This window comes from Heliangelus exortis, chromosome 22 (assembly GCF_036169615.1).
Source record: "Heliangelus exortis chromosome 22, bHelExo1.hap1, whole genome shotgun sequence".
Classification (NCBI taxonomy): domain Eukaryota; kingdom Metazoa; phylum Chordata; class Aves; order Apodiformes; family Trochilidae; genus Heliangelus; species Heliangelus exortis.
In genome coordinates this window covers 1,011,283-1,036,026 of record NC_092443.1, presented here as the reverse complement: position 1 = coordinate 1,036,026, position 24,744 = coordinate 1,011,283, and the positions used below count along the sequence as shown (strand labels likewise).

The following is a 24,744-nucleotide window of genomic DNA, read 5'->3' as shown; positions in this document are numbered from 1 at the left end:
GCATGAAACCACAGGAATAACTGGATGTGGAGTTTTGTAAAACACTAAATCGTAAAGATCCTTCAGCAATGATTATAAACTTGATCAAGGGCTTTCCCAGCATATCCCAAAGGCATCAGGAGAGGGCAGCAGAGACAGAATCTGCCCATGGCCTGCAGTGTCAGACACCCAGACCTCGAACTGCAGCCGAGCATCCGCAAGGAATTGCTGAGGATGCTCAGTGCCCTCCCGAGAGCTGATGTGAAGGGGACACAGGATCCACCAAAACGAACTGGGCTGTGACCCAGCAAAATGGATACAGAGATGCCTGAAATATAAAATAACTTGTCCCTGAGTCTCACAGGTGAGAGGTTTGATTGTTCCCGATGGTGGGGGACAGGGAGGGGTGACATGGGGTGTGACATTGATGTGACAGAGGCTGCCATCAGCCAGCACCCAGCCAGACACTGACAGCCTCAACCAATGCAACCACCAAAAATCCATTTCAGACCTGGTGGACTGAGTGAGTGAAACCCCAAGCAGCCCATTTCAGTCTGCTGCATGAAATGCAGCGTTTCACACCATGGTCACACCTGCCCTTGTAATTTCTGTTTGCTTTTGGCAGGATGCAACTTGGACAGGACAGAAGGGAAGAAAACTGCTAGGAGCCCAAATCCCTGCTCCAGAACACGGTGCTGAGAGTGCTGACCTTCCCCCAGCCCTGTTATAGCTGCTCCCAGAGCTGTGCCAGGTACACACGGCATCCCAGCGGAGCTCACCAGGATGAGGCAGCCTGGCAGGATTGGTTTGGGAGCCTCCTGGAGCCCCGGAGGGATTGATGTCTGCAGCTGGCACAGCACTGCATCCAGGCAGGCTCTGGAGATGGGACATGCCAGGACCCAGTCCTGTCTCACACAGGGCTTGTGGCTCCTCCTCGGAGCTGCCTTTGCTCTGGGGGGAGCTCCTTGCACCCCATCTCCTCTGTAGGGGCAGTGCTCACCCCCGGCCTCACTGGAAGTGGGACTGGGGGGGTTCAGGAGAGAGATGAGAAAACACAAAGCTGGCTTTTAGTGGTGCTGCCTCGCCTGGGTGCTACGTGCTGCACCAATGCGTGGCTCAGGGGGGTGTCTGGGAAAAGGGGACCTTGAAATGATTATTGCAAACAAGACTTGGAAGACAAAAATCAGGGGAAATGATAAGAAATCAATAAATCAATGAGGGGACAGGGGGACACAGCTCTGAGGGACACAGGAAGAGGGGCACAGCCCTGAACACAGGGGACACTGAGGCACACAGGGGACACTGAGGCACACAGGGGACCCAGGCCCGGCCCCGCTGCGGCTCCCGCCTTCCTCTCCGCGTTGCCATAGCGACAAGGCCGGTCGGGCCCCGCAGCGGCCGCCCGGAGCTCCTCTCCCGCCGGTCCCGGTTCCCCGCTCCCCCGGCCCGGTTCGCTGTCGCTTTAAGAGCGGCGCGGCCGCCCCCGCCCTGTCCCGCCCGGCAGCCGGAAGGGGGCCGGGATGCAGCCCGCCCGCCCGCGCCCGCCGCCGCTCGGTCTCTCAGGTAAGCGCGGGGCTCTCTCGGCACCACCCCGCCCGCTGCCGCCGCCGCTGCCACCGGGGGAGGCGCTGCCCGGGGCGGCCGCTCCGCTCCGCTCCGCCCCGCCGTGTGCCCGCGGGTTCTGCCTGCGGGTTCTGCCTCCGGGGCTGGGGGCGGCTGAGGTTGAGCTCCGTGCGCGGGCGCAGGTGCGGGAGGAGGTCGGGGCCGGTCCCGGGGAGCTGTCGGGTAAACCTCCGGTAAACCTCCCGGGGGCGAAGGGCGGCAGGGCCGGGCGGGGAGGGCTCGGCGGGGGCCCCGGTGGGCAGGGGCCGCTCGGCGGGCAGGGCTGCCGGGTGTCCCCAGCCCGGGCTGCGCTCCCCCCGCCCGGTGCGTGTATCCCAGCCCCGCAGCGGGTGGGAAGGCTGCTCCGTGTTGTAAGGCGGCGGCACGCAGCGATGGAGCCTTTCACGAACGCTGCCAGCAGCGCTGGAACCCGGGCTGCTGCCTTTGTTAGGCCCCTTGCCTGCCCTCGCCAGCAGCAGGCTCCAGCCCGGGGGTTCTCCGGGACGTGTTTGGGTTTTCCCTGGCCCAACCGCTGTCCCCCCGGTCCCCGGGGTCAAGCACCGACCCGGAGTAGGGTCCCGGGGCACTGCCAGCTTTTTGTTGTTCTTTTTCCCCCGTGCAGCTGGGTCCGTGTGGCCCTGGGAGCAGCTGCGGGGAGGAGGGAGTGAACTGCGCTGCTCCGGTGCGGTGTGAGTTACCCGCGGGTCCCGAAATCCGGGTTTTCCTCCCAAACTCGGGTCAGGCACTCCTGCTGGCTTGCTTGGCTTTCTTTACCTTTATGAAAGAAAGAGCTTTCCACTTTTATTTATTTCCTCGTAAGCGGGAGAACTTTTTTTCTGAAGCCTTTCCTCTGGGAGAAGACTTTGCTTTCAAACTTTTATTTTGGCTTTTTCTGGTTGATAATCAGTACTTCAGGTTTGGGTTTGCTGGTCCTTTTCCCTTCCTCGTTGCTCTGGGTGCCCTGGCAGTTTCTTTGGCTCATCTGGCTTTAAATGTTCTCTAATTGGGCAGGGGAAGTGGGAGAAGATAAAATATGAGAATGTGTTCCATGTGAACTTGTCTAGTGGGGTCTGTTAAGCCAAAGGGGAAGAGGGAAGAAAAGGAAAAGGGTGATAAAGCAGAGTTCAGGGCAGAGTGGGAAGAATGTTACAAGGGAGCCACTGAGATTTTGTTTCACTTATGTAGCTCTTCTTCTGAGTTGAAAGATAAACCAACATTTTGAAACACTTTTTTTTTAACGTGTTCTTAACACTTTTTAACAATTTGAAATGCCAGGCTCCTCTTTCTCTCCTCAACTCTCTCCCTTGAGAAAGAAAACCAAAACAAACCCCGAAGTTCCTTTAAGAAAATGCAGCCGTGATTCTCTGGCTGTGGAGCCAGAAGTAGCCGGGTGCGTGGGCAGGAGGCTGTGCTGCTTTTCCATCAGCTCTTCCTTCTCTCTGTGGACCATAAAATTAGAAAGGCTCCGATGTCCCTGCAGTCTGTGTCTGTCTGCATCACCAGAGGCTCCCTCTGCATTACCAGCCCTGCTGCTTGGGGCTTGCTCAGCCTGTGGGTTCTGGCCTCTGGTGGATAATTGAGTAAATTAATAGTATTTTAAGAAGACTTAAATCTGATACCCAGGTGTGTGCTGATCCCCTGGGTAGATGTCAAGGTGTGTGAGGTTTTTTTTTTGCTGCTAGCACGTGATCTCTGACCTTCTGATGGCTGTAGCTGCAGTCTGAAACTTGCAGCATCTTAAACTTTCAGGAGCCATCCCTGTGAGATCCTGAGGCTCTGTCCTTTTTTTGTCCCTTGGGTCCCCTGGACCTGCTTCTTGCTGGTTCAGGAGCTTTCGTCTTTTTCGTTCAATTCACTATGCAGAAAGACTTCATCTGTTGCATCCTGCCCAGATTTCACTTTTGTGTGCAGTGACAAGCCTGGCCATGCAGAGCACGGCTCTGTGGTGAGGAAGGGTGAGCCAAGAACAACCAGACCTGGATATAATTGAGAAGTGTCAGCTCTGCAGAGAAGGAGGGTGTTCAAACATGTGGTTCTCTGCCGAGGCTTGAGGTAGCTCCTTGGGTAACACTGGGTGGAGATTTGGATCTCCCAGGTCTAAAAGGGGGTTGAGGAGAAAGTGGCAGAAAGTCCAAATATTGGGCAGTTCTCTTGGCTGAAGCCCCAAGGTGAAATGGCAGCAGGACTGGGTGATTTTTCTCTAGAGATGTTGGTTGCTGCTCTTTGGTACCACCTGATGTGGTGGCTCTTGTCCTGAAGATGCCCGAGAAGGACTTCAGAATGGTTGAAATGGTCAAGAACTGGTGTCCTGCCCTTCCCAATGAGATGGCTTTTTCCTGGGAAGTTGGCTGCAGCCTAATTCCTGGAGGTATCAGTCCCATGAGGAGACTTCTGGGTATCTGGAGGCTGTTATGGTGGGAGCAGTGTGCCCACCCGGGAGATGCTCTTGGGAACCTCTCCCCGGGGCACACCAGTTACACTGGGATGCTGCTGGGGGCATGGGAGAGCTCTGGGCATCTGGGAAGAGGGAATAAGTGAGGAAAGAGGCATCTCCAAGAGGGAGTTGTGGTGAACAGCACAGACAGAACAGCTGCTTCTGCCCGGCACACCCTGGCTGGATCAAGAGTTCTTCTCTGAGCCTCTCGGTGAACTTCACTGTTTTATTCCCCAAATATCCTGCCATCCCCTCGGGCTGTTTGTATCTGATGGTGTTAGCCAGACATTGCCTGAGCTGCTCTTAAACTGCAACTGTTTTTGCAGGTTCCCAGTTACTGCACAGTTGTTCTTACTGTGTTTATTTTAGTGGTTATAAACTGATTTTTAAAAAGGAGCTGGAACTTGAGCCGGAAAATCTCCTTTTTCATCTTCCCCTTCATAATTTGCTTGAGAAGCTGCACCTAGGAGGCAGCAGCTGAGTCCTTCACTATTGCTCTTCCTGCTGAAGAGCACTTTATGCTTTGTATTTTCTGAGATGTGGTTTCCCAGGGATTTGGAGGTGGTTGTCCTGTACCTTGATTTTAGTAGCTGCTGTACTTTTGGGGAGATGTCTGCTCTTAATCTTGTAAAATTAGGAACTTGTCTGGGGAATGGAAAGCTTGAAGGGACTTTTTTTTTCTCATAGCATTTTGTTTAGCTGGAATGTTTGCAGCTAAACAGTGATGTGTTACTTCTTTAAAGACATGGAGAGCAAAAAGCTTTATTAGGGCAAAATTTCAAATCCCTGGGAGGTTCAGAGTTGCACGTGGAGCTGGAAGGTGCCACTGCTGACCAGAGCAGCATCAATGTGACTGTCACCCTGCACTGTACAAAGTCCTTCACAGTGATTCTTATAGTCAAGAACTATGGGTTGAGGTGTAGGTAATAGCTTTGAAAAGTACTAAACAGCTTTAGGAAAGAGACAAATCGAGGGAGAACCCAGTGTGGTTAACTTGATCTTCTGCTCTTGTAGTAATAAAAGTGTGTTGCCTGTCCACTCTCATCTCCCCTTCCTTCTGTTTGTTTCATAAGTTACTTTTGCAAGCTGAACTGAAAATAGGTGCTGGAAGTGGTGAACAATCACTTCACTTGGAATAATTCACAGCTGGGAAGAGCCAAGAGTTCAGTCCTGCTGATCTCTTTTGTTAGAGACAGGCTAGCTACCCTCCCTGGCCCCTCTCTGCTGGGCTGAACAGGGATTTCTATGCAAGAATTTTAAGGAAAGTTTTTCAAAGGACTTGTATGGCCAGCCAGGGGCAGCTGAGAAAGGGTTGCCAGGGAGATGCTATTGAGAGCAGCCAGTGCGTGGTGTGATGGCTGAAGAAAGGCAGGATTCTGACCTCATTTTCCCTGCCTTCTCTTTTGGGATACAGCAGAAGTCCTTCTGGAAGCTCAGGGGGATGCAGATGTGACTTGAGTTTGCAGGCACAAAAGTTGTGGTGCTTGTTCTCACAGCGCTCCTAAAGGGACAAGGTGCAGCTGACCCCACAAATACGAGGTGTGGGTGGTGTGGGACTCCAGACTTCATTTCCTGCAGCTCTTGTGCTTCCCCAGAGTTTTCACCAGGAAGGGAAGGATGTTTCTTTGTGAGGATGTAGTAGAGGGATGGCTTCTGGATGCTCCTGCTGCAGCATCATCAGAAATTTAGGTAAATTTCTGTTACCTCACTTAGTGCAGCCTCTGGTTAAAGCTGGAGCTTAGTGTTTGTTCCATTACTTCTCTTCAGAGCTCCCACTTCAGTGCTTATTCCTCCCTTTGGGTGTGTGTCTAGGGCCCAAGTGATAATTGTGGGGAAATGCTGGAATGCACACCCAGAGATAAGAAACTGTCCTGTCTTACACACTCAGGTCACCACTGCTGCATATTTAATGGATCTGTTTTCCCAGTGCTGCTCAACTTGCAGCTCTGAGTTTGTCCTTGCACTCTCCCAGCGCCTGCTTAAAATGAGTTTGCATGGAAATCTGAGTGCTTCCAGGCTGTGGAGAGTGAAAATGGGATGCTCCAGTTAGGTGCTGGCAAACTGTCCTGTCTGGAGTTGTGTGGGAGGAGAAGTGGTTTTCGGTTGTGTGACCCCAATGGGGAGAAGAGCAGCTGGGGTTTAACAAACTGGTTAAAATTATATAGGCCCCCAAATTCTCCAGAGACATCTCTCCTTTCCTAGAAGCTTCCTTTAACAAGCTGATTTCTCAGGCTGATTGCTTGCAGATGAGATCATGCAGTGTGTTTTGCAGGGAAGAATCTGGACTCAAGACTGGTGAGCCAGAAAGTTTTAACACACAAGTCACATGCCCAGTGTCCTCATGGCACATACAAAACACTGGAGACTGCAAAAGCATCTGTCCTCAGGGCAGCTCTGTGCTCCAGGGAGAGCTTTCTGAATGTAAAGAATACCAAGGGATGCTCTCAAGTGCTGGGTCCTGTTGCTCAGACAGCAACAGGAGGCAGCAAGGAAGTATTTCATCTTTCCTTAGCTCTGTTTCTCTCTTTAGTGTGTGTGGTGTTGGGATGAGCCCAAGTGAGGAAGGCCTTAATTCCACTGACATTTTTCTGCTGGTTTCAGCAGAGGAATTTATGTAGAATTGATGATTTTTAAATTTTTTTTCCTGTTAATGCATGAGAACATACTGACCAGGCAAGACTTGGTGCTAATATTCCGTTGCAAAGGAACAATCCCCCAGTTCCTGGTCCCTCTCCAAAGGGATGCTGTTCCCCTTTTCTCTCAGTGACACCTGGGTTAAGGTGTCCTTAATAGGAAGACCTCCTCTTCCAAAATAATCCCAGCCATTGTTGAAGAATGTTGAAGCAAAGCTGTTCTAAGGTGATGTTGAAGGGTGTTCCCAGAGCAAGCTGAAAAGTTTTGGTGCCAGTAGCCTTAAGTACAGCCTGTTCTCAGTGCAGAGTGGAAAGTCACCTCACTGATGCCAGGGTCCCTTTGTGTCTGAAATGATTCCTTCTTCCAAGTCCAGGTGGCATCACTTAGGTAAAAATGACAGGAAGCAAATGGGGGGCAAGTGTTACTAATATTGATTATGGAAACAGGAACGACTTGTTGCCAAAATAAAATAGGACTGGGAAGGGAAAAATTCACACCCTAAACCTGCAACCTGCTGAATGTTTTATGCAACTTGAAGAAGGAATGTATAAAGTAAGATGTTTTAGAACTTCCTACCAGCCCAGATTGGTGGTCTGCCTGTATTGGAGACCCATTCTGTGGGTCACTCCCCTAAGCCTTCTGAAATAAATAGTTGAAAGTAAACCTTAGAGGTGAGCACAGACTTGGGTTTTTTTATTTTTTTCCCCCATGTCACTTACGCATATCTGCTGCAGGGGAGCTTCTCAGAAGCTCTTTTTGATGCATAACTTGATAAAGGTATTTTATAGAGGTGGAAAATCAAGCACAGGAAAGTGGAAAGCAGCTCTACTCAGGCTTGTCAAACTTTGTTTGGCATCCTTATGAATGTGTAGTACAATGCAAGTTAAAATATCTTCTTTCTATGTCATATTATGTTATTCCCTAGATAAAATAGTTGTGAAGCTAAGTTGCTTTGGTTCCATGCCCTTAACTCACTGGCTAATAATCCCAGGATCCTCCTTTTAATGCAAGAGACTGGTAAAACACTTGGTGCTCTGCTGGGTTGCTGGGAGGTTGTATATTTTTTTGTGGCAGCTCAACCATTTCTTTCTTTTTGCTACTTCTGGATGGGATCCTGCTGGGTCTGTTCACAGACTGCTGGATGGCCACGGGGCTGATGGTTGCCTGGGGGCTACTGGCTGGGTCAAGCAGTCTGTGGACATGGGAGGTGATGATCTGTACCCCAAAAAGTGCTGCCTAAACCTTGTGTTGTCCTTGAAGCTTCGAGTATGGAGCTGGCTCAGAGCACCGGCCCAGTGCGGGCTGACGCTTGCAGAATGCAAGAGCAGAGAATTAAACTGGGTGGAGTTGTTCCAAAAGTTGGATTTGGGGCCTGTCCACTCCTAATGCAGCAGCTCTCTGGGTGTTTGCCTGGAAGGGCTCCCAGCATGGATGATGCTCTCCTGACCTGATTTGACTTCCCTCTCTTGATGCTCGAGTGCTGTGCCCAATTCTGTCTGCAGAGCTCTGGTGCCTGATGAGCCTGGGACAAGTCCTGTCAAGAGATGGTGGGGAGATGCTGGGAGGATGATCAGCTCATGTGTGCCACGGGGCATGGAAGGGAGGGTGGGAGGACAGGAAAACAGACAGACAGATGCAGTAAACAGTTGTGTTTCTTCCCCAGGACTGTTGTATGTCCTGAGCCTGCCAGCTGCGATTTGGAGGCCAGAAGAATAGGGTGGGGTATTTTCTTCCAACCAGACATATTTATACAGTGAAAATGAGAAGTTAGTTCAGTTTCTCTGGGAATAGCATTTAAGGTGTAAAAAAGTCCCACCCATCAGTAATGGGGAGCTGCTGAAGAATGAGCAAATAAAGACAGAGTCTGCAGGGCACGGTGTTTGTTTTCCTTGAAGGATGAGAATCTGGACATGGTTTTGCTGCATGTGGTGGTCAGTAGTGGCATCAGTCACTGGTGTTGTCTTCTCAGGTTTTGGTGTCCATCTGTATTAGTGCTGTTATTTCACTTGTGCTCTTTTGTTTCTGCCTATCAAAAAGTAAAACAAAACAACAGCAAAACCTAAAGCTGTAGCAGGAATAGCTGGAGTGCTGGTGTTCTGCAGGAGGAAAATGTCAGTCTGTACTTTTCAGTAAGCTCAGGGCTGTTTCTCCTGCTCCTGACAAGCAGTCACATCTTCATGCTGGGTAACCTGATCTTCCAGGAATGTTTATCTTCCATTTCTGCATTTACAGTGGAGCTGAGCTGGGCTTGCTTGTGAGAACATGTGCAGTGGGCCCCCAGTGCCATGTTATTGTTTGGGATGAGGTGTTGGCCATGTGCACTGTGATTCAGCTGCTGAGGAGAGATCAGAGCTTGCCATGCACTCAGCTCCCTTGCTGTTTCCCTGGATGAGGGTCCCAACACTGAACTCATTTCATGAACTTTGTTTTTAAGTGCATGTGTTTTGCATTTGTCTGGTTTGTGATGGGTATTACTCAACTTCCCAAGGTGTCCTTCCTCTTCCCATCAGTTTGACACCATCCCCCAGCATACTTAGCTACCAGCAATCTTTTCTTTTGTATTTTGGGATGACCTGGCTGGAGTTTTACCCTGAGGAAAGGAGCTTTGCTGGCTGGTGCCATGAGCAGCTGGAGCCCATGGTTGGCCCTGGGAGGACTGGCACTGATTGCAGCTTCTCTGGTACCCAGTGGCTCTTTCAGCTCCTGCTGCTGCTTCCCTCTCAGCCTCCAGGCAGAGCACCTTGTGCAGATGTGTGTCCTGAGGAACCCCCAGGGATTAGATGGGGTTCAGTCCCTGCTGTGGCCCTTTTTGGCCTCATCCCAGCACTGGAAGGACACCAAGTAGCCAGCAGTGCTTCTGAGACCTCCCCAGAGTGAAGAATTGTAGTGGGAAATGAATTTTCTGGTTGTTTCCAGTGTCTTGAGAGTTATTGGCTGTCTTGCTTTTAACCTGTATCCTTGGAATTATTGCAAGCTTTTGTATTTGAACACATAGCTGAAGTTAAAGGCCAGAAAGAAATCACTTATGGTGGGTGTTAATTTGTTCCAGGACAGTGCTGCAGTTTGCTGCCCCTGTTTGAGACCCGGGCAGCAGAGCAGGGCACAGAGCTGCTCCTCCAGCATCCCTGCCAGGGCAGGAACAGCTCTGACTGTGGCAGTGCCAACATAGCTGCTAACCAAGAGTTTGGGACAATCTAGAAAGATCTCCTCAGAGAAACGGGATGTGAGTCGTTCATAAAAGTGTTGGCAGTGATTATTCTGCCTCTTCTCATTCACTGTCACAGAATGGTGGAAATATTGTTTGGAAAGGACATCTGGAGGTCCTCAGCCCGACCTCCTGCCTGAAGCAGAACTCTCTCCAGTATGTGAGCACCTCAGCCATGGCTTTCTCTGGCCAAGTCTTGAAACTGTCTGGGGATGGAGCAGTGTACCCTGTTGGATCAGCTTTCCTTTGGTTTTTATTCAGTGTTGTACCTAGTGAACCATTCTATGGTATGGGTTATGCATTTAGGCTTGAATTACCTCATCCTGCAGGTTTAAAAACATTTAACTGGCCTGTTAGGAAACGTCCCAGAAGAGTTAATAATGTAATGTGTTGGAATCCTTCTGTCTTTTCTGTGCTACTATGGGAAATATGAGCAGTCTCCAGTGCTGTTTCTGCAGGAAAAGGCAGAGATCCTATTAGGTGGTTTTCTCCTCTTTGCACAGGGTGTTAGGGGTGAACCGGCACTGGTAGGATGTGTCCTGGTGTTGGAATGAGCACAGGGGTGTTTCCCCCTCTGTTATTTGTGGTGTTTGCCCAGATCCTACCTGGGTTTCTCAGGGTGTGCAGGATGAGCACCGTGAGCATCCCTTGCCCTGGGTGCTGGGCAGCTGTGTGCCCAGGCTGAGCCCACAGGACATGCAGTGCCTTTTGCTGCCTTCTGCAGCCCCTTGCAATGGGAAGAGAGGGATTTCCCCAGAGTTATTCTCCAGCATTTATTTTGGGGAACAATAGCAGTTGGTAGGATGAGGGTGCCTGTTGGAGTGCACATCTCAGCTCCGTGGTCTGGGGTGTTAATGGGAGCAGAGCAGCTCCCTGCATCTGGGAAGTCAGCTTGGTTTCAGGAATGCCAGGAGGCTCTGGAGGCAGTGGGTGCCCATGAATGGCAGAGTCAGGCCAGCCCCAGAGGCCTCCTGCTGCTGCTGGGCTGGGCTGGATTTCTGCAGACAAACCAGCAGATTGCAACATCCTCATCGCTTCCTCGGGCCAGGAGGCTTCGCTTGGAAGGGAAATGCTGAGCTGCAGAGAGCTGCTGAGGAGGTGGAAGGGTCTCTAGCCAAGGCCCCGGTGCTGCTGGGCTCGGATCTGGCCACATTCCAGAGACAGCATCCCCTGGGTGTAGTGGGGCTGTTCAGGAGCAGTGTGTGTACACCTGACTCACAGCTCCTGCTCTGGCACTGCCCTCTGCTCAGCCTGGGGCTTGGTGTTCCCCTTGGGCTGCAGACCAGGCATGGTGTGGAACAAACGGTGCCCTTGGGTGGGTCACCAGCTCTGGCTCATGCTTTGGTATCTTACTGGTCTGAACTGGGTGCCCCAGACCACGTTCCTGACTTTGGTTTCCATACCAGAGCCAGCAAAAAGGGCTGGGGAGGAAGGGGGGGTGTGCAGCCCTCTGGTGCCTCTGGTTATTTGAAGGTGGTTGTCCTTGCTGAGGAATTGCAGAAATGTGGTGAGTGCTGCTGTCAGCTGCTCTCTGCATGCTGACTTGGGCCAAAAGTGCAGGGGTCAGGTTTGGGGTCGGATGGCCAGAGGGTCCTGCAGCAGCAGGAGCTGTACAGGACTCCAGGGATGTCAGCTAGAGGCTGGCCTGGGCTGACACCTCCTGCTTTGCCATCAGTTCTTTCATGCACTGCTTGTTTTTGCAGAGGTCTCTGTGCATCACAGGCAGAGCAGCTGTGATGGAGCTGTTGGATGGCTCAGTTGATGTCCCTTGCTGGGCTGGTGTTGAGTCCAGTCCCACAAGCTGCTCCTCCCTCCTTGCTGCAGCTTATAGCCAGGGCTTGTGGGCTGCTTTGTCTTTCTGCTCATATTGCCCATGCCTCAAATAAAGTCTCCAGTGGAAAAAATATTGTAAATATGTATTTACATATGTATATGTATGTATACATAATATGTGTATTATAAATATGTGTTTACATTTCTAAGTGCCAGGAGGATGGAGCCAGGTTCTTCTCAGTGATGTCCAGTGAGAGGACAAGGGGCCATGGGTACAAGCTGGAGCATGGGAGGTTCCATATGAATAAAAGGAAAAACTTTTTCCCTGTGAGGGTGAGGGAGCCCTGGCCCAGGCTGCCCAGGGAGGTTGTGGAGTCTCCTTCCCTGGAGACATTCAAATCCCACCTGGATGTGTCCTGTGTGGCTGCTGGAGGTGACCCTGCTCTGGCAGGGGGTTGGACTCCAGGATCTTTTGAGGTCCCTTCCAACCCCTCACTTTGTGATTTCTGTGAAAGAAGCTTTCCTTTGAGCTGGATTTGGGATTAACACTCAGACGTTGGTCTTGTCGGGTCCCAACAATCTGTTTGTAGTTTTGGAAGTGAAACATGCCCAGCACAGATACACCTGGGGAATTTTTGGGAGAGAGGAACAAGCTTGAGGTGTGACCGTGGGTGAGGGAGCAGGAATTGTCCCCAGCAGCCCTTGGAGCTCTGCTTGTCAGAGCTCTCCTTGTGCTGCCTTCCTTGCTCCAGGCTTTTCAGAGGGATGGAGGGCAGGAACAGCTGTCCTGCTGCAGTGCTGGAGGAGGCACATCTGGAGGACCATGCTCAGAACATGAAACACTATCCAGCCCTTCCAGAAGGCAGGGCAGCTTTGGCAGAGGCCTTGTGCTTGCTGAATAGATCACCTGCTTCTTGGGAGTAGCAGTCAGAAGCCCAGAGGAGAGCCCTGCTAGCCCATGGGAGCTGAGCCCTGAGTCTTTGTCATCTGCAGGACTCCAGGGGCTTCTTGGCTGATGGTGCAGGGAGGCTGCAGACACCCTGCCTGGGCTGGTCCCAGTGTCCAGGGAGAGGGAGGGATGCCTGTTTGCAGATAATGGTTTCCCTGCCCCTTTCTCACAGCTGTGTCAGCAGAGATGGTCAGGGAGAATGTTTACAGAGTGTGTCCTTGCTGAGCACTGCTCTGTGCCAGGGTCTGGTTATCTGGGTGATGTGATCACTGGGGCTTTCTCATGACAACAGCTGAAGCTAAACTGAACTCTTCCCACTTGCTCTGAGCTGGGGTGTAAGTGCTACTTTTCTTCTGTTATCCCCATCTTTGAGGCAGCCCAAGCTGGGACAATGTTGTTTAAAAGACAGGACAAATGGGAGGCTGCTGCTTTTTGGATCGTTCCTGGCAGTACTAAAGCTCTGAGCAAGATTTTGGGGGCTGGGGAGGAGTCCTTGTCCTCCACTGCCACCTCCCCAACCATTCTCATCCCTGGGTGAAGGAGCTGTGGTGGCAAAGTCATGCTGAAGCCTCCTTTGCTCCTGTGTCCCAGGACAGGGTCTCACATTTATTTCTCCCAGTGTCATCTCTTCACTCAGAGGTTCTGGGGCAGGAAGAGGCAACCTGGTTGTTCCCGTGCAAACAGCCCCCCAGGGCAGCACCTGTGAATTCCAGGTTTCTGCTTTGTTGCTCAGCAGAACAGGTTGGTTTTTAATCACAAGAATGCATAATAATAAAAACCCAAGAACCTGTTTAGTCCCTTGAAACACTCTCAAGGCATTCTTCTTTATTTTTGTGAGACCACCTTTTATCTCTTCTTAGAATGCTTTTGGAATACTTCTGGGGTTCATAATACCTTAAAAAAACCCACACCAAATTGTCCCACACTGGGATAAACAAACGTGTGTCTAAATTTGCACATGGAATTTAATATCTGCTGATGGGTTTTCATCTCTTAGTTGGTCTGATCTTTCCCAGAGCCAAACACAACCTGTTGAAGAAACTAAAAGTGCAGCCCTGGCCCGCGCTGGTTCTGCTCCCTCACCGGGTGGAAACCTGCTCATGCTGCAGAAAGCTGTTCTGTGCAAAACCAAAACAGGGTCTGTTGATGTTATTCCTAGTCCTTTGAGAAGATGACTTACTGGTCACATGTGCTGCTATGAGGTCATTCATTAGGAAGTCTCTCAAATACCCAATTTGAGAGGCGATGATGCCATGGCAGAAGTATGCTCCCTCTGCCATGGGAGATGCAAAACTCTCTGAAGTGCTTCAGTTTGTAATAACTCTGAGTGGGATCTGTTATTGTGCATATTTGGGCTCATTCCAGTGAAAAAAAAAAAAAAAAAGACTGTTTTCTGCTTTGCTTTATCCCTGGATTGATTAGTGCATGTATACCATGGGATCAGATTACATTTCACAGGACATCCAGCAGAGAGCCTATTTTTGTGTTGAAATGCTGAAGGCAACACTGAGTCTAACTGCAAGCTCAGCAGTTTTGTAGCTGTGCTTTGTGCCTTCCCAGCACCATCCTTCCCAGAGAGAAGAGCTCCTCAGAGCTCTCTGTGAGTTGGGCCATTGCTTTTCCCAGTACCATGGGGGAATGGGGAGCTTTCTCTAGACCCTTGATGTTGCTTCTGTGATGTGCATCTGCTTTGATGCTTTTATTGATGTTTCTCTTGGACTCCCTGTTCCTGGATGTCTGGAGCTGTCTTCTGCCACAAGCTGTCCTGTGCCCTCCAAAGGGAATTGTTTTGGTGCCCGTTTACCTGTATCCAGCTAGGTCCCTGTGCACCATTATGCTGACAGGACAGGCATCCATATTTTGGCAGGAGAGAGCCTTTTAGGTCTGTTATCTGAATCAGGAACACCCTCTTGGATTAGAGCTTCCCAGGCAGGAACAGGTCTTCTGTCTTTCCACCTCCACCCTACAGCTGGTCATGTGTTTCTATCCAAACCATCTATGAGCCTTAGGGATTGTCCCATCCCTCGGAGCTGATTAATACGCTCAAAGATGGAAAAATTACCCAAGAGGGAAGAAGTAAATGGTTTTCTGTTCTCAGTACAGAGGTGGATTGTGTGGCTGAGAAGGGGTAAGGATGCAGGGAGGAAGATGGGTCCAAGGCAGCATCTGACTGTACATGTGATCATGTCTTGCAGCCTTATTTTCCAGTGGGGGCTTAGTGTGGGCACTGGGTTGTTTATGGCTGCTTCACTCTTTTTTTTCCTTCCCGAATACCTGCTACTTGTGATGCTTTGCTGTGATTCCTGCATGAAGCCTGGTGTGGTGTATGGGAGGCTGTGAAGTTGAGTTGCTGCTGTCCCCACTTCTCACTGTCCTACAGTGGGGTCTCTGAGTGTCAGTCCTGTACAGCCCTGGCACCCCTTCCCATTCCTGCTGGCCTCAGGAGGATGCTTGGGACATGGCAGCTCTTCCCATTCCAAGCAGTTTCCTTGCCAGAGGCTGGGCAACACCTGGATTCCCCAACAGGAAAACCAGGCAAAGGGCATCTGCTCTTCAGTTTTCTTCTATTGCCGGTCCCCTAACTGGAGCTTTATACTGGTGACCCAAGGTGTGCCCTGGTGTGCCCTGGTGTCCCTGCGTGGTGTGCCCTGGTGTCCCTGCGTGGTGTGCCCTGGTGTCCCTGCGTGGTGTGCCCTGGTGTCCCTGCGTGGTGTGTCCTGGTGCCCCTGCGTGGTGTGCCCTGGTGTCCCTGCGTGGTGTGCCCTGGTGTCCCTGCGTGGTGTGTCCCTCATCCCGGAAAGGCTTGGGAAGTCCAAGTGACAGGGCAGTGCCCCCGACCTGCTCTAGGGTTGCAGTGATCCCATCAGCTGCCATGGCTTTGTCTGCTTGGTGTTGTACCTGAGGCCTGGGCAGTGCAGGAGGGTGAGGAGCAGGGGGTGGGTGGTGATGCCCTGGTCGGGATCATTCCCGCAGCTCCGTTCAGCAAGGAGCTGGAAGCTGGCTCTGCCTTGCCCCTGGGACTACACGGGCCCTGCTTCCTGAGCAGGAGAGCTGCTTTCTGTTGTGGTTTTACTAAATGAATTCAAAGCTTGGCCTTCCTCCAGGCAACGTCTGGGCCAAGTGCCAGCGGAGCAGCCCCCAGGGAGAGCGCTGGAGCAAGGAGGGGCCAAGAGCAGGGAAGAGCCGGAGGGATCCAAGGAAGGAGATTTGCCTAGAAAACAGCTCTGTTTCCAGCTGCTCGCCCCGGGGTTGCCATAGGAACCGGGATGATAGAGGCTGGGCCATCTCCTGGGCCTGTCCGTGTGTGTGTGCGGAGGGAGGGAGGGAGGAGAGGAGGGAGGAGTTGCTCAAGTTTGAACATATCGTGTGTGTGTGCTGGAAAAGTTGGGAGGAATGTCGAAACTCCAGCCTGGCTCAACCCATGGCGATCAAAAGAGACAGAGGAGTTGTTCCCTGTGCTCAGCAGGCCCCGGGCAAGGCAGGTAGGGTCCTTCAGCTTCACTCTGCTTCCCATCGGATCTTCCCCCGTCTGTCCCTGCTCCTGGATCCAACACGAACCTTGGGAGCTGCTGGAAGCGGGGGGTGGGATGGCAGTGCCGGGAAGGTTGGGAGGGAATGGCTCTTGGTGCCCTATTTACCTCCTGTGGGTGGGTGGGAGGGGGGTGACAAACCACGGGTATTCCCACAGGGACCCTCTGGATCTGGTGTTGGATAGAAATGTGAAGCTGTTTGGCATCGTGCTCCAGGGCTGAAGTGGTTCCTGTCCGGGACAGCCCGTGTTTGAGCTTCTCTGAAATGTTCCAAGGCTCAGCTGGACCAGAGATGGAAAAAGTGGGGCTGAGTGTGGGGTGTTGGGGAGCAGGGACAGGACAGAGGCTGCTGCCCCTCTGCTGCCCCCACTGCCCTGCTCATCACTGTCAGAATTTCTCAGGCTCATGTTTAGCCCAAAACACAGGAGTGTGAATATGCAGGAAAATCCTTGTTGTTAGGGTTAACCGTGGGGCTCTCCAGTAGCAGCCCTTCTGGATAAAATCTGATTATTTCCCCAGAAAAATAAATTTTTTCAAGTGCTGAGAACGTTCCTAAATAGCTGTGTTTCCAGCAGAGCGTTCAGGGGTTGCTGACTGCTCTGCAGGTATTTATTTTAATACCTTTAGCTGAAATTTCATCTTTTCTTTTTGTGTCACAGACGATAATCCCTTAGAGAAAAGTAAAAAAAAAAAAAAAAAAAAAAAAGAAAAAAAAAGAAAAAGTGGGCAGTGTTGTTTCTCTTTTTGAGAAGCTGCACAATAAGCTGCCCAGAACTGAAACCTGATCTTTCTGAAGAGATGTGGAGCTTGCCAAACTGGATTAGGTCAGGGCCCACCTACTCAGGCACCCATCTTATCTCTGCCAGGGCTGCTTGGCACAGGGGACACAAAATCCCAGGGGTCTGAGTGCAGACAAATGTGGAACAACCTGCCCGGGTAGGAGGGGACCTTTTGGTGACATTAATTCCTGGATTGCTTATGCCAGCATGGATGAAAATTTATATCCAATGTGCTCTTTCTTTTACTCTGCTAATGGAATCACAGATGTTCTTATTATGTAGATCCACCTCCAATATTTTGCTGAATTGCTCCCACGTTCTCTGTGGCAATATGTCCCTGGGGTAAATGTGCATGGTATGCTGTGGAATTTCATTTCCTCAGTTTTAATTTGTTTTTTAATTTCAGTTCAATTTCAGTATGGAAAAGAGGTAAATGGTATTCCCCCCCATCTAGGTGTTGGTATTTTACCTTTTTTTCCCCCTCATCTCTCCTGTTTCCCTCCTCCTTGCCTTAAACAATCCCAGGATTTTCCCACAGCTACCTGTCTTCTGTGTAGTAGCTAAATCTTACTACATTTCTGTAAGCTTCTATTTTATGGTTTGGAAATTTTCTGGAGAAAAATTGATGAGAATGGTCCATTCTGGCTTTCCATAGCTGTGAAATGCTGCTAGAACTTTTTCAGTGTTCTTGTCTTTTCCCTTTGTTGCTAAGCCAGCCCTTGGGTTTGGTTGTTTGGAACACCCTGTGTTAAGCAGAGATCTCTGCACTGTCTCTGGTCGTGCTCGGTGTTTTTGCTGCAACATTTTTAATTGAAATTTCATCCCTCTACATGAGAAGTTTAATTTTTCCTTTGTGGTGCAGTGCTGATAAAAGGCAAACCCAGCAGGAGATGTTTAGAGCTGCCTGGAAATCCCCCCTGGATTCATCCAGTGGTTTCAGCTGCTCTGGAGGTGTTGCCACTGGCTGCTCCCACCCTTCCAGGCACTTCATAAATTAACCTGGAAAACCACTGTGGGCAATAAGCAAACTTTGCTCCAGCAGAGTGTAAGAGCTGTGTCCCCAGCCCTCAGTTTCTTGGTTAGGGGCACTGAGGGATGTTCTGCTCAGCCCCTGGAGAAGAGCTCCCACTGGGGACAAACCCAGCCTTGTCCTGCTGGTCCCTCTGCTCCCTTCCTGCTTTTTGGTGTTTGCTGTCTTTTCAATGTATGGAATGCATCAAAGGGATGGGAATTTTTGCTGCTTTCTGGTGCTGGAAAGGTTTCTCTGAGTTTGGTGTCTTTTTGTAGATGTATGGTGTGGCTTTGTTTCTAAACATTTTTGTGGGAAGACTGCAGTGGTGCTCCTGGAACTAAGGGCAAGGTCTGTCTGCCAGTGGCAGGTGCACTGAATTTTTGTTTTATGCATATGAAGAAACATCTTACAAAACTCATTAAAAAATAGCTTTTGGTAGTATCAGCATTTCTGTGGTGGTTTGATGGAAATTAGATGGCCAGCTAAATTCATAAATGTTCCAAAACAGTGTTTCTGGTTTGATTTTCACTGAACCACCTCTTAAAGTTTGGTTTCTACTCTTGCATAAGCCAGCAGCTTCCCAGCTCAGTGCTGGGCACTGTGCTGCTCTGCATGGGTTCAGTAGCTTCCCTTCTGGTTTTGCAAAGAGTCTGTCCCAGTAATCCTGTTTTTATCTTTTAAAAGAATCTACTAGGAGCAATTTGCAAAAAAAAACAGTTGTAGATAAGTAGCAGTTACTGTAAAATAAGTATTTTGGAAGGCAAACAATTAGTCAGGAGAGGTGCAGATAACTGAAAAAGCTTGGCAAATATACCTCAGGGCAGTGAGAAATACTTGAGCACCTGTATAACCAAATCAAATTCATCAGTGGTGTTTATATTGTAGGGAAAGGTTAAAAAACCCCAACTGATTGCCAATAACAGTGCCAGAAGTGAAACTTTTCCTGTGCTAGAGGAGAAGCTGGATGATAATATGAGGATATTGAAACACCCTCCATGGTGCTGGTAAGGAAGGGGATGTGGACACAAGATATCATTTTAAAGTCTTTGAAACTTGAGCAAGACTGGGACAAGTTTGTTCAAAACAAATTGGCAAAGCAGCTTTAATCCTGGCTGCTGCTCTGCAATAAATCTGGGAAGACTGAAAGGGCTCTAAAAGTTTGGGGAAATGCCTTGTGGCTGTGTTTTAAAGAAGAGTGGGAAGCAGGTAACCAGCAGGCAGGTGGGACCAACCTCCTTCCAGAGCTGGAGCTGGGGAGGCTGGTGCAGTGGTAAATCAGTGTTAAATTAAAGCAAGAACATGGTCAGTGATCCCTGGGCTCTGGTGGGAAGCAGATCACATCGGAAAAGATTTCAGATTGTGGTTTTCAATGAGATTCCTGTACCAATTGCCAAAAGGAGCTGTGTTGATGTCCTGTACCCGGATCCCAACTGAGTCCCCTGCTGCTGACCAAATGCTGCTGCTCCCAGGAGGCAGAAGGGGCTCAGCTTTGGGACCAGGACCTCTTGGGTCCTGGGGCAGCTCCTGGGCAGGGGGTGGAGGGAAGTTCCCCTTGTCTCATTTCTGGCAGAGCCCTCATCCTCTGAGCAGCTTTGGCAGTGTCTGGTCTGTATTTGCTGGTAGTGGAAGCAGTTCCTGCCCTCTGGCTGGGCTAAGGTGGCAGTGTCTTGCTTTCCATTCCCTGTTGAATGAATTGATTTAGAAACTGGCACCTGATACCTCTCGAAAATAGTTCCCAGTGGGAATATGATCCACACAGTCCCTAAACAGAGGCCCATGGAGTAGTGCTCCAGCCACGCACTGCTGGCACTGTGGGACTATCTCAGTCATTCCTTGCTCTGTCCATGAAGGAGCTGTCTGGGATCACAACAAAAACCCAAGCAGAGCCATCCCACTGCCTGGACAGAGCCTCTGTTGCACAAGTGGTGGCTGGGGAGAAAATATTAAGTAACTTAATGCTGAAATTTGGCTTCCCTGAGGAGGTTGTTGGAGCCAGGACAAGAGGAGGCTGTGGGATATCAGGAGGACAGGAACAGGCTCTGTACTGAGATGGGTGGCAGGAGGTTGCCAGGCATCCCTGACTGAAGTGACAGCAGCTTCTGCCTTGGCCTGTGGAGGGGTGAAGTTTTCTGGAGTGAAGCAGTGGGAGAGATTATCCAGAGGCTGGGGGAGCCTCCATCCTTGGGGTTTTTTGTTAATACCCAGCTGGACCAAGTCCTGTGCAGGCTGCTCTGAAATTGGTGTTAACCCTGCTCGGAGCAGGAGGTGGGATTAGATGCTCTCCTGAGGATCTGCTTCAGCCCAAATAATTCTGTGACTCAGTAACCTGATCTCTCTCTGAAGGCAAGTTGGAGCACAGTTAAGTAAAAGGTTATGGTGGAGCCCCTTGAGGACAGGGAGGGAGGATGGTGGTTTAGATTGAGTGCTCTTAATACTCCATCTGTCATCTGTGTGGTTAACATGTCATATATATGGTTGCTGTGTGAGCCTCTCACAGGGGAAGATTGCTGGTCTTGGGAGGACTGTTCCTAACTTGGAGCTGATAAGTTTTAATGATGGGTTTTAATGATTGCTTTTAAAAAAAGAAAGCAGCCTTCTCAAAAAAAAAAAAAAAAAAAAAAAAAAAAAAAAAGCTGGAGAGAGATGCCAGTGTAAGGAATAGAGTGAAAATATCCATGTCTGTGCCAGGTGCTCTCTGGTGCCTGTGCTGTGTGGGAAGGAAGCTTTGGAAGGGGGCAGTGATCAGAGCTTTTTGTTTGTGTCCATCTCCTGTTCTCCTGGCACTTCTGCCCTCCCTGCATCTCCTGTCATACAGAAACTGCAGGGCTGGAGCCTGGGGGCTGCCCCTCACTTGGGGGGAGCTGTATTTTGGTGCAGTGAGGCTTTCCCTGCTCCTGGCTGTGTGTTTGTGTCCTGTGGAGGGTTGGGATGTGCCTGGGAGGTCTCTCTGGGTCATGGGAAGGATCTCCAGGTTCCTCAGTGGAGCAAAGCACAAAATACCTTCTCCAGGGAGTCTGAGAAAGGGTTGCTATGGTTTTGGATTAGCTGAGCTAAGAGCCACCCATTGTTGGTACAGTAAATTGCATTTCTTTGGCTTTGCTTTCTAATGGTTTCTAATTTTGGCCTGGTTACTTTGATGGATGAGATGACATTTGTTCCTGTATCCCTAAGTCAGGTTTTGGGACAGAAGCACTCTGCAGTTTGACATCCAGAGGATGCCCTATTCCTGTCAGACTGACCAACAGGCAGTGGGAAACTGCTGGAGGACCAGTGGGTCCTTTGCAAAAACTCCTCTGGGCTGTAGGTAAGGGCACTCCTGGGTCTGGCTGGGGGTCTAGAATGCTGGTTTTCTCCTAAAATCTAGCACGAGTGAAGCATCACTTTTTTTTTTGGTAATAGTCCCATTGGATGTTTAGCTATGGTGTGGAAAATGAGGTTCAAACCCTCCTCTGAGGAGCCAAAAAAAAAAAAAAAAAAAAAGGAAGTCACACTTCCCAGCCTCTATTTCTGCAGGCTTCAGGTATTGTCCCAGTTTGTAGCTTTGCTCTTTCCTCCTTGAATTGCTTTAGGAATGCTGAGACCATCCAGTCCTCCTGACTGTTCCTGAACCTCTTCTGAGGATGCTTTGGTTTAGGACAAGTCCTCTTGTGGTACACACAGTGCATCACACACACAGCTGTGAGTCTTGGTGCTGACTCTGGAGTTTCTTGGCATAGTGTTGGGAATCTGTAATGGGATTCCTGCAGCAGACCCTCATGTCCTACTCCGAGGTAATGATCTGTAAAGGAACCAGTTAAATCAAATGCCTGTTTCAGTTGGGATCTGAAGAGGCCTGCAAGCATGCCAGACCTCTGTAATGGATCTCTGGAGAGAGAACAGGACCTGGAGAAGCTCCAAGTCCCACCTTCTTCATGCACATCACTAAAGAATAGTTCCCTCCTGTATCCAGGCTGGGCTGGGGACATGGCTGGGCCACTGCCTCTCTGGAGAGAGATGATTTGGCTTTTTACACATGGTATCTGCTGGGTATGTTGGGAAAAACTGCCCTCCTTTTGCATTTCCTTCTGAGTTTTTCAGCAAGTATATGGGGTTTTTTCACTCTCACAATGATTGTAACAGGATTTTATTCTCCTGCAGACAGCTGTTAGCAATTAGCAACTTGATCCATTCAGTCCTGAGAACAGAGTTTAACACTTTCTTGCCTCTCTGAGGATGTTGCTAATCCTGTTTTTTTGCTGGTTTTGGGCTTGTGCAGCAGTTTTGGCACTTTCTGTGTATGTGTGGGCAGAGCAGGGAGAGAGGCACGAGTACAGTGAGGAAGTCTGATGCAGCTGAAAGAGCTACAAAGAAAAGTACTGAGTTGTGTACCCAGAAAAAAATCATTAGGAAGATGATTTCCAAGCAGTTAGTGCCAAAGCCTGTGTTTAGGAGTATATTCCAGTGTGTTCCAGGACTTGGAAGTGTGCATTTGGGAAGCCAGTCTGCAACTAGCTGAGGCTCAGGCTCAGCAGAAGTCAACCACGAGTAGATCTCCAGTGATTTTCTGCAGTCTGAGCTCTTGGGCTGAGGCTCCTCAGTTGAGGAAGGAGTGAAAACCACTCCTGGTGTCCTTGCTCAAGAGCAAATGAGAAATGATAGTTTGTGTGTGCAGTACCTCTCCTGGGACTCCCACACATGCACTTTTGGTGGTCCAGACTGGGAAGAGCAAAGCACAGCCTGAACCCTTCTGCTGGGGAACTGCTGGAAAAGGCTCCTCACTGCCACATACAAAGCTGAGACCTTGCCTGGCTGGCTGGGGTGAGGAGGCTGAGCTAGTCCAGTGGGTTCCCCATGTCATCACTGGAGATAGATGCATCCCAAGGGGATTCATCCTGGACACTCTTTAGGCAAGGGCTAAATTCCAAGCCAGGTCCTGTAGGCACAGGTGAGCTCTAGAGCCAGCTCTGAAGGTTCCCTTTTCTTTCTGGAAGCCAGGCTGGCCTCAGTGACCACGTCTTCCAGTTTCAGATTGCAGTTCCTCCAAGTTAGAGCCTGAATTTCATGATGCTTTTGTTTCTCAGGTTCTGTGGGAGGACAATCTAGTGCTGACCCCTCCCCAGTTCCCTGTGAGAGTCCTGTTCTGGGGCTCCTGGGCCCCCCCAGCTCCTCACCTGCACAGATCAATGTCCCCAGGTCAGAACCCCAGCTCTGCTGCAAACACAAACTCCCTCCACAGGGCTGCAAGGGGCCTCTGCTCCACAGCACTTCATCTGTCATGGGATGGTGGGATTTGGTGTGTTTGCCTCAGAAATCACCCCATTTCTGGCAGGGAAGAGGCTGCTTTGGGTGCACACACAGCTTGAGGGTCCCTGGTGAAAATCTCCTGTCTGGTTCCCTCCTGTGCTGGGGCTGCCCCAGTGCTCCACCCGAGATACCACAAAATCTCAGAACCTTGTGGTCACCCTCAGCCAGGGTGCTCACAAGAAGTGGCAGTGGCAGAAGGGCCCTGGCACTTTCAAGGTGTGTTTTGGGTTTGCTTGTGTTGCCTGATGGCTGAGCACAGCTCTGCTGGGCAGCACTCTCTGGTCAGTAGTTCCTCCTCCTGCAGGAGCATTTGGCTCTTTTCCCCAGAAGGTCCTAAGCTGTTTTTCAGGCTCAGAGCCATCTTTCCTGACAGAATCCATCAGGGACAATGGCCAGTAGCAAATCCTTAGGAAGGAGAACAAAACCAGGGCAAGCCTCAGTGATTCTAACCCTGATTGAAGCTGCTGGGTGTGAGCTGTGCACGGGGGGTTTTCCCAGCCAAAGATTTTTTACCTTTGGATTTAAAAAGCTATGGTGTATCTTTCTGTTGTGAATATATCCGATTGTTTTGGTTTCCATGGCAACTCACGGCTGTGACTTGTGCAGTTTAATTACATTGGGTGAAAAAAATACAGCCTTTTGATACAAATCTCCGAGCAAATAACATCTGATGCTGTTGTTCTTGCACACATGCATGCACTGGCATAATGATGGTCTCTTTTTTTTTTTAATCCCCTTTTTCATTTCCTAACAAATCCTAACATTCAGTTTTGCCTTTTTACTACCACTCTGAGGATTCTTAAGCAAACACTTTCTGGGCCTGGCAACTTTTTCATTTATTGATTGATTCTGTTTTCTTTTTGCCTGACATTTCACTATGAGCCAGAGCCTTTAACCTCCCTGCTGTAAAACTGTCTTCCAGGATGGGAACCTCCTGAGGCTCTTGGTAGTGAATATGGACACAAAGAATTTGCATAACTCCACTGATATGACCTTGTGTTCCTTGAGGTGTTATCATGGCTTTCCACTGAAATTGCCAGCACTTAAGCCCTTTGCTATTTTCCTTGTTTCCAAACAGGAAATTAAGTGTGCTGCATGGTGAGTGCACATGCTCTTTTGGCAGCAGTGTGGTCGTAGAGGGAGAGATTATTTTCACCCTTTTTTAGACATTTATCTTCAGGTTGTGTGACAAGTTCCAGAGAGCTCATTTGGCTGCTTGGAGCAGGCAGCTGGTGCAGGGATGGAGATGGAGAAGCCCCTCCTGGGGAGCCTGGCTGGACTGCTCAGGTCCATTCTAGAGGCAGCTTTGGTGCTTGTTAATATAATAAGGAAAGTCAAGAGTTGATGGGGGAGAGATTACTTTGCACTGGACTTGTTTAAGAGCAGTGTCTGCATAGTAGTCATGGCAACTGAGCTCCTAAAAGCTGGGCTGGGTGAGTAGCTGAGGAGATGGTGCAGGCAGGAACCATTAATTAATGCTTCACTGCTCAGGTGATGAGTCAGAGCAGGGCTGAGCTCAGGACACTTTGAAGCCGTGGAACACTGCCCAGCCCGTCACAAGGCA

General features: G+C 50.0%; 2 protein-coding genes across 11 annotated transcripts in view; one reads left to right on the top strand and one right to left on the bottom strand.

The window, feature by feature from the left end:
- Positions 1–1,424: 1,424 nt before the first annotated feature.
- The window catches only part of LOC139806609 (discoidin domain-containing receptor 2-like), a 48,829-nt gene continuing 25,509 nt past the window's right edge, over positions 1,425–24,744 (top strand). The window contains exon 1 of one of the 10 annotated variants that reach the window (XM_071766495.1): positions 1,425–1,542. The gene's annotated coding sequence lies outside the window, so the exon portion shown is untranslated. Of the gene's footprint in view, positions 1,776–2,247; positions 2,271–15,914; positions 16,059–23,309; positions 24,468–24,744 lie in introns of those variants that run through there. The other 9 variants (XM_071766488.1, XM_071766496.1, XM_071766494.1 and 6 more) reach the window with 9 other exon arrangements.
- On the bottom strand, positions 1,539–3,337 carry LOC139806660 (proline-rich protein 2-like). Its single transcript, XM_071766638.1, has 2 exons — positions 3,279–3,337; positions 1,539–2,229 (listed from the first exon to the last, which is right to left on the bottom strand). The coding sequence occupies exons 1-2, from the start codon at positions 3,335–3,337 to the stop codon at positions 1,539–1,541; spliced, it is 750 nt and encodes a 249-aa protein (XP_071622739.1).